Source organism: Eurytemora carolleeae, unplaced genomic scaffold, assembly GCF_000591075.1.
Source record: "Eurytemora carolleeae unplaced genomic scaffold, Eaff_2.0 scaffold2041, whole genome shotgun sequence".
Taxonomy (NCBI): Eukaryota; Metazoa; Arthropoda; class Copepoda; order Calanoida; family Temoridae; genus Eurytemora; species Eurytemora carolleeae.
In genome coordinates, this window is record NW_019397927.1 from 21,598 (window position 1) to 34,148 (window position 12,551).

General features: G+C 31.9%; 1 protein-coding gene and 1 long non-coding RNA gene across 2 annotated transcripts; both read left to right on the forward strand.

Moving 5' to 3' along the window:
- Positions 1-249: 249 nt before the first annotated feature.
- LOC111716346 (ATP-binding cassette sub-family A member 1) lies at positions 250-7,553 on the forward strand. The gene is made up of 13 exons (XM_023491782.1): positions 250-337; positions 1,434-1,552; positions 2,001-2,063; positions 2,583-2,655; positions 3,444-3,503; positions 4,629-4,693; positions 4,863-4,966; positions 5,387-5,470; positions 5,554-5,647; positions 5,710-5,738; positions 5,838-5,912; positions 6,378-6,447; positions 7,523-7,553. Exons 2-13 carry the CDS (start codon positions 1,434-1,436, stop codon positions 7,551-7,553), a joined length of 867 nt encoding a protein of 288 aa, XP_023347550.1. The 5' UTR covers positions 250-337.
- Positions 7,554-8,196: 643 nt separating this feature from the next.
- Positions 8,197-9,680, forward strand: LOC111716344 (uncharacterized). Its single transcript, XR_002768463.1, has 3 exons — positions 8,197-8,258; positions 8,390-8,426; positions 9,607-9,680. It is a non-coding gene; the product is annotated as an uncharacterized LOC111716344 (long non-coding RNA).
- The last annotated feature ends 2,871 nt before the right edge of the window (positions 9,681-12,551 follow it).

Below are 12,551 nucleotides of genomic sequence, written 5' to 3' on the forward strand. Positions count from 1 at the left end.
GGGGGGGGGATTTCCCTTGCTACATTTTCCAGTGGGGGCGTATACTACACATTAAGTTGAAGGGGGAGGGGGGGGATCTTTCCCGTGCTATATTCCCTTGTGGGGGCGCGCTACAGAAATATTAAGACGACTGCTAGACTTAAGTAATAATTTTGAATATTTCAACATGAAACGCTGCAATTGTGCAGTGTTCTCAGATCTATTTCATTTAATAAATCGACTTTCCAGCTTCCTAGTCCTGTACTCGAGTTGATTGTATAGGTTTGATGAGCTACGAGACAGAATTCAGAAGAAAGATGACGATTCTAAATATAAATTTGATAATTCTACAACTCAGGTATTTTTAATCTTTTATTTTTTGATATTTTAGGTTTACAATTTTTCTATTTAATATATCTATCCGGATGTTTAGTATATCCATCAGAACTTATCAGGTTCTAATAATTTCAATCCTTATTTTTATTTTATTTTATTAATCTTTGCCGATATAGTTTTTTGTTGTTTTCGTCTACACATTTATTAAAATCAAAAAATCAAAATGTACATATCGTTGATATATATATATATAAAGTTTTGTTCCTGTACTTTTTGATCAATAAATAGATTTGAATAATAAAGTTTAGTATATCCATCTATATATGAAATGTACCCATCTAAATGTGTAATATATCTATCTATATATGAAATATATCCATCTAAATGTGCAATAAATCTATCTAGATATGCAATATATCACATAGATTCAGCCTCCTTATAAACAGTCTCATCAATTTTTAAGACAGGGCTGACTTTGAAGTGTCGCAACGCCCTAAGCTTTGATTTTACCGCTCTAACTCACTTATGCTTTTCTGTAGCCCTTTACATGTACATTTTAGCAATGTAAAGCACTTCTTGTTAGATTTGGTTTTTTAGAAGTAATTGGCAAAATTCTCAATGATTTTTGCTTGAGAGCGTGAGACCATTAAATCGCAGTGATATCTATCTAGATGTTTAGTATATCCATCTATATATGAAATGTATCCATCTAAATGTGTAATATATCTATCTAGATGTGTAATATATCTCTCTAGATATTAAATATAACCTAAATGTGTAAAATATCTATCTAGATGTGTAATATATCTCTCTAGATATTAAATATAACCTAAATGTGTAAAATATCTATCTAGATGTACAATATATCTATCTAAATGTGCAATATATTCATAATGATGTGTAATATATCTCTCTAGATATTAAATATAATCTAAATGTGTAAAATATCTATCTAAATGTGCAATATATCCATCAAGATGTGTAATATATCTTTCTATATAATAATAATAATCTAAATGTGTAAAATATCTATCTAGATGTGCAATATATCCATCAAGATGTGTAATATATCTCGCTAGATAATAATTATATTCTAAATGTGTAAAATATCCATCTAGATGTGCAATGACATGATAAAAACCCTGGAGGGCTCCCGAGGAATACAGTTTCTATGGAGCCAAGTTAAACCTTTCATCCGGGGCAAAATACTTTACACTCCAGATACTCCCGTTACCAGGTAGGGGTAACCCTTGCAGCCCAGGGGGGGAGATACTCCTGTTACCAGGTAGGGTTAACCTTTGCAGCCCAGGGGGGGAGGCAGATACTCCACGTTACCATGGGTAGGGTTAGCACAGGGTGGCAGATACTCCAGTTACTAGGTAGGATTAACCCTTGCAGCCCAGGGAGGGGAGATACTCCAGTTACCAGATAGGGTTAACCTTTGCAGCCCAGGGTGGGCGGGGAGGCAGATACTCCCGTTACCAGGTAGGGTTAACCTTTGCAGCCTAGGGGGGGGGAGGCAGATACTCCCGTTACCAGGTAGGGTTAAGGGGGAGGCAAATACTCCCGCTACCAGGTTAGGTTAACCTTCGCAGCCCAGGGCAAAAAATTACTCATAATTTTCGGCACACAATCAATCAGTTAAAAAAAAATATTTGTTTTTAATTTTTCTTATTTTTCTCTAGGAGATTGGTCGAAGTCGTAAACCGGACTTTTCAACCCTTGGAGACAATTAAACTCTACCTAAAGTAAGTGATATTTTCAACCCTTGGGGACAATTAAATTCCCTTAATTGGATATTTTTATTTACGAACTGGACAGTCCCTTTATTGGATATTTTTGTTTAGGAACTGGACAGCCCTTTTATTGGATATTTTTATTATAGAACTGGACATTCCCTTTATTGGATATTTTTATTTACGAACTGGACAGTCCCTTTATTGGATATTTTTGTTCAGGAACTGGACATTCCCTTTATTGGATTTTTTTTGTTTAGGGACTGGACGGTCCCTTTATTGGATATTTTTGTTTAGGAACTGGACAGTCCCTTTATTGGATATTTTTGTTTTGGAACTGGACAGTCCCTTTATTGGATATTTTTGTTCAGGAACTGAACAGTCCCTTTATTGGATATTTTTTTTAGGAACTGGACAATTCCTTTATTGGATATTTTTTTTAGGAACTGGACAATTTTTGTTTAGGAACTCCCTTTATTGGATATTTTTGTTTAGGAACTGGACAGTCCCTTTATTGGATATTTTGTTTAGGAACTGGACAGTTTCCTATTCTCTTGTTTTACAAGATTTCCTGCTTGATCCTAACAATCAAGAGAGCATCAAGGTAACCTAGGACTTATTTTTAAAGGAATTGAGATTTTGTCACAAACTCAAATGTTCTAATCCTTATATCTTTGCAACCTATGGTGTACACTTTTGAAATTTCATACTTTGACTACTTAATCTAACATAATTTACAGTTTTAAATATCTTCAACATTGGGTTGTAAAGATATAAGGATTGGAAAATCAGAGTTTGTGGCTACGACTCAATTCCTTAGTAAAGGAAATTGATTTTTTTTATCAAATTTGCAAAAGAAATTAGTTTTTGTCACAAACTTTGTTTTTTAATCCCTTCTCGTAGACCTTTAATATTTTAAACTAGTAATTCTGTTAGATTAAAAAGGTTTGAAAGGTAAAAGGTTTACACTATCAGGCAGCAAAGATAAAGCTAGGGATTAGAATATTAAAAATTGGGTCAAAACTCAGTACCTTATGCAATGTTTCAAAACTCAGTACCTTATGCAATGTTTCAAAACTCTGTTAGATTTGGTTTTTTAGAAGTAATTGGCAAAATTCTCAACGATTTTTGCTTGAGAGCGTGAGACCATTAANTCCATGATAATGTCCATGATAATGTCCATAATAATGTCCATGATAATGTCCCTGATAATGTCCATGATAATGTCCATGACAATGTCCATGATAATGTCTATGTTTAGATTGAAGGAGTTCAAAAAAATGTTGAATTTTGAATCACAATGAAAACTAAAACCAACAGTTTTTTTAAATAGAAAATAGTTGAAAGTTGTCTTAATTTTGGAGAAAAAAAAACATTATTTTTTTGTTTTAGAATTTTTTCACAAGCCCTGAAGGACCATTCCAATACGCACTCCAGCTTGGAGAAGAAAAGGTAAAATTCAAGAAAAATGAATAAATTTATCAAAAAATATATTTATTAACCTTAATGTATTTGTCAAAATTAATATATTCATTAAAATAAAAATTTATATTTTTATTAAAATTAATATATGTACAGTGAAACCCTTAATAAAGAATACATCGAAAGAATTCATCAAATGTCGTATTCTTCACTTTCTGATAATGGAATGTTGCGAATATTTAGTTTTTTAATTATATGATTATATGGAACTCTTTAAAACTGTTCCCGCATATTCATGGCTATTTATTTATTTTCGCAAATACTGAAATTTACGTAATAAAGTATAAAACTCATTGAAAAATTGTCAAGACGACATTTGATAAATTCTTCCGATGTATTCGTTATTAAGGGTTTCACTGTATTAAAATCAATATATTTATTAAATTAATAAAAACGGGGAAACATTTAAAAAAATAGTTTTTGGAGCTTTCGAAAAAATTGCACTCTGTTAATATCTTTTTCTTATTGAAAAATATTTTAAGAAAAATATAGAGTTATTTGTTTTAAATTTCAAAAGCACATCACATATGGATACGCGCTTTAAAGCAGAGTTACAAAAAGGTTTTTTTTGGCCAAAAGGTATTTTAGTCTGATTTGACCAATATAGGATAGTCGTCAGTTCCAATGACACGCAGCTCTGACCCTTTAGTAAAAGCAAATTCAGCCTAAAGTCTAACCGCGTCAACCTTGTTGCACCGGCTAGTCCTAATGAGTGCCTGCTTTATTTACCCAATGTCCAGTCGATACAGTACAAACTGGGACCGGAAAGGTTGACCCGGATCGGAAATATAAATGTACTACGGCTGCCCGTGATGGAAACGTTCATATTATCTGAGAGAGAAAGATACAGGGTTTTCCACAAAGTATGAGAGTTCAGAGACGACTGTACGAATTATTCAGCCTTTTCTTGAACCAGGCACCCTGCAGCTGAAAACTTGGCAGATCATTGCATGTAATTTTAATTAATTAGAAAAGTTCAAACTCAATTTTCAGCTCGTCATTATCAAAGAATTTTAGCCCGTCATTAGAGTCTCATTCTGTGTAGGTATAACCCTGTGGATAGAAACTAAAATCTTAAATTTTTTTAATTTTCAGAACATAACCTTAAATCAGACTGATATCAATAACACTTTAGAGAAGTATTTTAACGGAAACTTTAGGTAAATATTCAACATTTATGGAGGGTTTAACATCTTTAAGCAAGAGGAAGGTCGAATCATTTTTTTCTTTTCTTTTATGGAACATTAAATTTAGATGGAAAAAGTTTTTTTTTCATAAACCTGAATCTTTTTAGATTTTATATATGTCCAAAAGTGTGCTCTGTTTTAGTGATACCTGGAATAGTACTCTCATTAAACTTGACGAATTTATTAAAAATGTTTCTAACTACCTCGAGTGCTTTGAAACTGAAAAATTTGAAGCTGTTTCGTCAGGTAAACCAAGATTTGATTGAAGTACAGTAAGAACCATAAAACTGTGGAGCAGGAAGACGATATTTAAGCAATCTAGGTATAATTGATGTTGTTATAAAGCAAATAGTTTTACCAGTAGCAAGAAAATAAACTTTTTAGTGAAGTGGGTCTGTGCGCACTTCGCAATTTCTGTGTTTCATGCTTTGGGGATAATCATATAACCAAGGTCTGATAGTCGTCTTCGTGTTTGATAGTTTAAGGGGTCTTACTGTTGAAATTAGAATATTTTATTTTTTGCTACAATGTTTTGCAATTTTCAAATTTCGACTTTCAATTCGATTAACGTTGACATTTACAATTCGTATATTTAACTAGAATGTGATAACACTCATAAAATCTAGGAAATCAATAATTTTTTTAATTACCTGATTTTTTCTTCAGAACATGCATTAGAAAAGCGTGGTCTTGAACTCATTGCAACTAATCAGCTGTGGGCAGGTCTCGTCTTCCCCGATATAACTGAAGGTATAGTTTGCGTATTTTTAAGTTTTAGCATGAATGCCCCGTACAATTTTTACCGGAACTTAATTTGTCGTCTTCTATTTAAGATCTAATGAAACTGCCGAGGTTTGTGAGCTACAAAATCAGAATAGATGCTGACAAAGTGGACAGCACTAAACGAATAGAAGATAGGCTAACAATGTAAGATTTTTAAAGATAAAAAGTATGAAAAAATTACGTCCTTGTAATAACATATTTTTCAGGAGAGGTCCAAGAAGAAGACCTGGCATAGGAAATAATTCATTACTCGTAAATTTCTTTATAATTTTTCAAAAAATCAAATATTAGTTTTCTTTAAAAAATGTTTATGATAAATGAATGATTGATGAAGATTTGAAGTATCTCTATTTTGGGTTCAGTTATCTCCAAGATTTGGTAGAAAGAGCAATAATTCACATTCATACAGGTTGATTTTATAATTCGTATTTTTTAAATTTGTTGGATGATTTAAATGTGGCCCTTAAAAGTAAAAAAGCAACGGCATTTGTTCAAATGAAGTGGTTAAAGGTAAAAAAAGCAATGGCATTAATTCAAATGTGGTCCTTAAAGTAAAAAAGCAATGGCATTAATTCAAATGTGGTTCTTAAAGTAAAAAAGCAATGGCATTAATTCAAATGTGGTCCTTAAAGTATAAAAAGTAATGGCATTAATTCAAATGTGGTCCTTAAAGTAAAAAAGCAATGGCATTAATTCAAATGTGGTCCTTAAAGTAAAAAAGCAATGGCATTGATTCAAATGTGGTCCTCAAAGTAAAAAAGCAATGGCATTGATTCAAATGTGGACCTTAAAGTAAAAAAAGAAATGGCATTAATTCAAATGTTGTCCTTAAAGTATAAAAAGTAATGGCATTAATTCAAATGATTTGTTTAAGGGCGGAACATATCATCTTTACCTGGAATATTTATGCAGCAGGAACCATACCCCTGCTATATAGAAGACAGGTCTAGTCTTATTTATAATTTTTTATTTATATTTGTCGTTAAAAAGTTATTTTTACCTATATTGGTATATTGGATTATAATGTTCCAATTAAAAAGTAAAAAATCCGTGACTCCGTGAGTCAATGACCTAGTGATTCTGTTAATTTATGAGAAGAATAAAGCGAGTAAGTGAGTAAGTGAGTAAGTGAGTAAGTGAGTAAGTGAGTAAGTGAGAAAGTGAGTAAGTGAGTAAGTGAGTAAGTGAGTAAGTGAGTAAGTGAATCGATGAGAAAGTGAGTTACTACGTAAGTGAGTGTGAGAATGTAAGTATAAGTGAGTAAGTGAGTAAGTGAGTAAGCGAGTAAGTGAGTAAGTGAGTAAGTGAGTAATTGAGTAAGTGAGTAAGTGAGTAAGTGAGTAAGTGAGTAATTGAGTAAGTGAGTAAGTGAGTGAGTAAGTGAGTAAGTGAGAAAGTTAGTGAGTGAGTGAGTGAGAATGTGAGTGATTGAGAGTGTGATGGGGTAAGTGAGAGGGTGAGTGAGTGAGTGTGTGAGTGAGTGTGAGGGTAAGTGAGTAAGTGAGTACTAAGGAAGTAATTGAGTAAGCGATAAAGTGAGTAATAAAGTCAGTGAGTGAGTAAGTAGGTCTGTAAATCAGTAAATCAGTAAGTCAGTAGGTCACTAGGTCAGTAGGTCAGTAGGTTTGTAGGTCAGTATGTCAGTAGGTCTGTAAGTTAGTAAGTTAGTAAGTTAGTAAGTAAGTCAGTAAGTCAGTGAGTCAGTGAGTGACATGATGATAATGTTTTGTGGAAACCTGATAATCTTGATTATACTAAACATTGCCGCAGTTTACAGTATGTCAGGTGTCTCAAATATTAAACAAATTTTTTTGAAATATTCTTATGATTTAGCCATGAAATGTAAGTGTTTTGGTGTTGCAGGGTTATAATTTCAATCCTCTTGCAATCTTAGGATGATTAAAATTTTTTTTGCACACTAAGGTTTTCTTTTGCAAACGTCTTGATTCTAAGGTGTATAACTGCATGCAATCTTCTTCTATATTTAGGTTTTTACTTGCAATCTTCTTGTATATTTAGGTTTATACTTGCAATCTTCTTCTATATTTAGGTTTATACTTGCAATCTTCTTAAATATACATATAGACAGATAGACAGATACACAGACATACAGACACATGCTTTACTTTAAATATACATATAGACAGATAGACAGATACACAGAGTCATAGACACATTCTTTACTTTAAAAAAAACAGATAGACAATAAGACATTAAAGAACAGATGGACAAAACTTCATCACAGAACAAATAGACAAAACTTCATCACAGAACAAATAGACAAAACTTCATCACAGAACAAATAGACAAAACTTCATCATAGAATAGATAGACAAAATGACATCATAGAATAGATAGACAGACAGACATACATTAGTACATACACACATAGATAACTAGACACCTAGACAACAGGACAGCTAGACGACTAGACAGCTTGAAAGCTAGACAACTATAGACGTCTAGACATCTAGACATCTAGACAACAAGACAACAAAACAACATGACAACTAGACAAACTGGCCACTAGACAACTAGACAGCTATACAGCTATACAGCTAGATAACTAGACAACTAGAAAACAAGACAACAAGACAACAAGACAGCTAGAAAGATTGACGTTAGAAAGCTAGACAATTAGACAGCTAGACCACCAGACAGCTGCTATATATCTGAAATGTCGACTAATATATCTGATTCTGCCAGTTTTTCCGTCATGTTTCTCTCCTGTATTCTTCTAACCATTATACTTGTGGTAAGAACTTTTTTAAAGGGATAGCTTGCAATGATTATCATTATTAAAGCCTTAAAGGGAACATTCACAAGTTTTATTATTTAAAAAAAATGTTTTCTAAATTATTCATAAATACAATTTTATATATTTAGTATGGAAATATATTGGAGAACTCAGCCCCTACACTTGGTAATTCTATCTATCTCTCTGTATCTATCTACATTTCTATCTATCTATCTATATATCTATCTATCTATCAATCGATCTATCTATGCAGTATGCATCTATATATATATTTATCTATCTATCTATATATCTATCTACATTTCTTTCTATCTGTCTATCATGCAGTATGCATCTATCATATATATATTTATCTATCTATCTATATCTAGATAAGATAAGATAAGATAAAGTTTATTGCTAAAATACATGTACAGAACGAGTTTACAATCACAAATTGATGATTATATTAACAGTACAAGTATAAAGCAATTAGGTAGAAAATAGCTCTTGGCTGTTTTGATTATTTTTTCCACCTAATGTTAGTAATAATAACAAAATATTTCAATTAAATAGATTTAAGGAGAACGATTAGAGATCAGGGTGCGAATTTATCATATGCAAAATAGTTTATACATTAATTCGCTTAACTAGAGTTTAAAGTAATATTCAGACATGTACACACCAAATATCAAAGCATATTAAAACATATCTAACATAAACATATCTATATTTATACTTTGCTTGTCTGGGTGATTGTTTGTCTGTTTGCCGTATCCAATAAACGTCAAAACAGCCTAATCGATTGGGCCCAAATTGGTCTTGGGACTTCGCCTGACCCAAGGAAGGGAAGGTTTATAGATGATCGAATAAAAAAATTCTATTTTTTTTTTGAAATTTTGAAAATCCACGAATTTTTTTTTAAATCCGCGAAATTTTTGTTTGTTTTTGTTTTACAATGTATACTAAAAGAACATGTTCCCAATTGAAATAGATAATGGGATAGAAGTGCTCTAAAAGCCTAGTATATATATAACTAAATATATATCTATCTAATATCTATCTAATATTATCTATCTATCTATCTATCTAAGATAAGATAATTATAATATTTGAAGTGACGATATAAATATTTCAATATTTTTATATGAAATTCCTTTACAAATAAACATATTTAAATATATTTATATATTAGGTAAATAATATTAATAATGTTGTTTATTAAATATCTTCTCAATTTGTAATATAACCTTATTATCTACATGTATTCACTTTCACTTTATTTGTATATAATCCTAAACAAATTTATCTACATCTATCTATCTTATCTTATCTTAGATACATATCTATCTATCTATCTATCTAGTGTTCTGCTTCATGCTGTGTTACACAGTGTCAACCATCATGCTGAGCTTCCTTCTCTCCACTCTCTTCTCCAGGTACTTGGGAAACATAAAATATCTTTAACCTATAGGGAAACATCAAAAATGTCATTTCAAGATATAAGTCACCATTTGAAGACAAACTCAATAGACCTAATCATGTCTAAGACACTTTTCTAAGTCAAAGTTTTGTCTAAGACACATTCTAAGTCACAATTACGTCTAGGACACATTTTCATGGTATCGAAAGGGAAGTTTAGAAGTTTAGGGCAGGATTCATAAAAAATAGATTTCTCCATCAATCAATACAGTTTGGAAATTTATTTTGAATTTCACTTGGGGCTGATTCAGAGCATCCAATTCATACATAAAAAATAAAAAATAAATATCATGAAATATCAACTGTAAAGGAATGCATCGAATTGAAATCTACATTTACAGGTTGAAATTTTTAAATGATTAATTTCTTTCATTTAATTACTTACGTTTACTTACGTTCTCAACTTATATACGCAACAAAATTAGTAGCAATCGCCATTGAATTTAATTCGATATTATCCTATACAACCTTTAATCATTCGCAGACACTCCCTTTAGTATTGCATAGTTTGTGTTTCTATTTATTGGCTAATATAGACAACCATGAGAGAAGAAAATCTTAAAAGTTTAGCACTTGAGTTTCGTCTTATGGACACGTAAACCTATACAAAACTTTACCAATAACCTAGAGATGGGCATACTTTTTTCTTTTTTGAAGCTCCACAAGATGTTTATTTTTTTTTCAAAATATTTTGATCTATTTGTTTTATTTGGCAAAATTGTGATTACTGTTAATAACTTTATTTTATTAGATTACGTATTTCGCACAATGAAAAAAAGCAAATTTATAAAGCACGCACCCCTGACCCTTAAGTAAAAGTAAATTCAACTTTAAGTCTGACCGCGTCAACCTTGTTGCACTCGCTAGTCCTATTGAGTGTCTGCTTTATTTACCCAATGTCTGAGCGACAGAGTACAAACTGGGACCGGCAAGGTTGACCCGGCTCGGAAATTCAAATGTACTACGGCTGCCCGTGAAAGAATATCATTTCGAAATATGATAAACTTAAAGATTCCTTTGAAGCCTCTTAATAGTTCACAAAACTTAAATGTTAAAAAGTCAATAAAATACTATTGCCATCTTTAGCAATATCTATATGGTGGTAGAACTAGATAAGGGTTTAGATAAATAGCAGGGATAGGTTCTGGTTAGAGATATACTTCATTGGATGAATGGATAGTACAGAAATAAATGAAAAGTTGAATGAATGAATACAGGATGAAAAAGTAATGAATGCAAAAAGAAACGACTATAATTTGAAGACTAAAATTGGTGAACCTTAAAAAAGCAATAAAATAAGGAATTAAAGATAACTAAGATATAACGTAGTTAAGCTATCTCCACACATGTTTACAGCACTGTTTAAGTTGAATGTACGTATTTAGAAGATGGATAGATATAAAAGTAGTTCATCTAATCACAATGCATGTTTTAATCATGTAACGTAGCTCATGTATATCTAGGTATGTTCAGGTTAACAAATATAAGTATTTATTACAGACTGAACCAAGGATAAACTCTGTATTAGAATGAATGGGTTTATAATGGGGTCTAATGGATGAATCACAAACCAAAAACTTATCTGGAATCTAAATATCTGTCTGGGGGGGGATGAACTGAAGAGAGGGAGAGGGGGGGGGGANTTCTCAGTCCCAATCATGTCTAAGTCACATTTGTGGGCTTGTGGAGCCCCTGATCTGCATACTGCAGTACTGTGTGTACTGCAGCCTGATTCTAGAACAATTCACCTTAGTATATAGACTCTTTGTATATTATTTGAAAGACAGTATTCTACAGTAGCTTGTCTTGTTCACTTGACAGTAGTTCTAAAGGCTCAATTATGTATAAGACACAACTCTTGTGACAAAACTATTCCTTTGTCATGCTTGGTAAGGCTTAACCATGTCTAAAACACATTGTCAGTCACAGGCACAAGTCACAAATATGTTTAAGCCTGTTCTTGGAGACAAAATTATGTCTAAGACACTTTCTAAGTCTCAAATTATAAGTCACAATCATTTCTAAGTCTCATTTTTCTCGTTCAATTTTGTATAAGAGTTTGACTCTTGCCAAAAATTGCCCTTCTCAGTTTTTTCTGAAAAGCATCAAAAATGATTTTTGACCTGAAATATTAAGAATTTCTTTCTTCTTGTTTTAAAACCAATGAGGAAATGTTTGTGGAGTTAAATCCATCTGAAAAGCACAGGGAAAAACAATGCTTCCTAATTCTTAGCTTATGAAGTCATAATTTGACTGGGAAGTTAATATTTTCTTTAAAAAAAGTGATTAAGGCATCAAATTTGATTGCTCCTTGCTTATGATGCTTTCAAATGTTGATTATGATGCTTTCAAATTACACTTTGGATGCTTTACTACACGGTCAAAGCATCAAAAGTGTTGAAATTGAAAGACTATACATTTAAACAATATTTAATCTTCTCAACAGTTTTTCAAGAAAGGGAGAAGCATAAATTTTCAACCTTACCTGTAATTTAGTTTAAGTGGTATGGATGATATATATTAAATGTTGCTTACTGCTTCAACAATGTGCCGATATATTTTGGAATAACTTATAGGTGACGTTTGAAGGGACTGCTGTAGTTAGTTCAAGTGTCCTAAACCACAGAAAAACATATTATATTCTTCACTGTACCCTTTAAAGCTCTGTTTAGTCTAGAGTAAAGGAGATATCCATGTGTTTTCCTTTGAAAATTGTAGATTCTTATTGTGGTTTCTCTGTTAACATGATAAGCGGATTTCTTAAACCTTTTTAGAGAGAGGATCCCTTAAACCTCTCTAGATGGAGGATCCCTTAAACCTCTCTAGATG

What these genes read in the sequence shown, in the direction of transcription:
- LOC111716346 (XM_023491782.1), top strand. Translation starts at nt 1,434, where the DNA reads ATGTGCAATGACATGATAAAAACCCTGGAGGGCTCCCGAGGAATACAG. An exon ending in TCCAGCTTGGAGAAGAAAAG is followed by an intron (nt 3,504 to 4,628) that starts GTAAAATTCAAG and finishes TTTAATTTTCAG; the next exon opens with AACATAACCTTAAATCAGAC. An exon ending in CTTCCCCGATATAACTGAAG is followed by an intron (nt 5,471 to 5,553) that starts GTATAGTTTGCG and finishes CTTCTATTTAAG; the next exon opens with ATCTAATGAAACTGCCGAGG.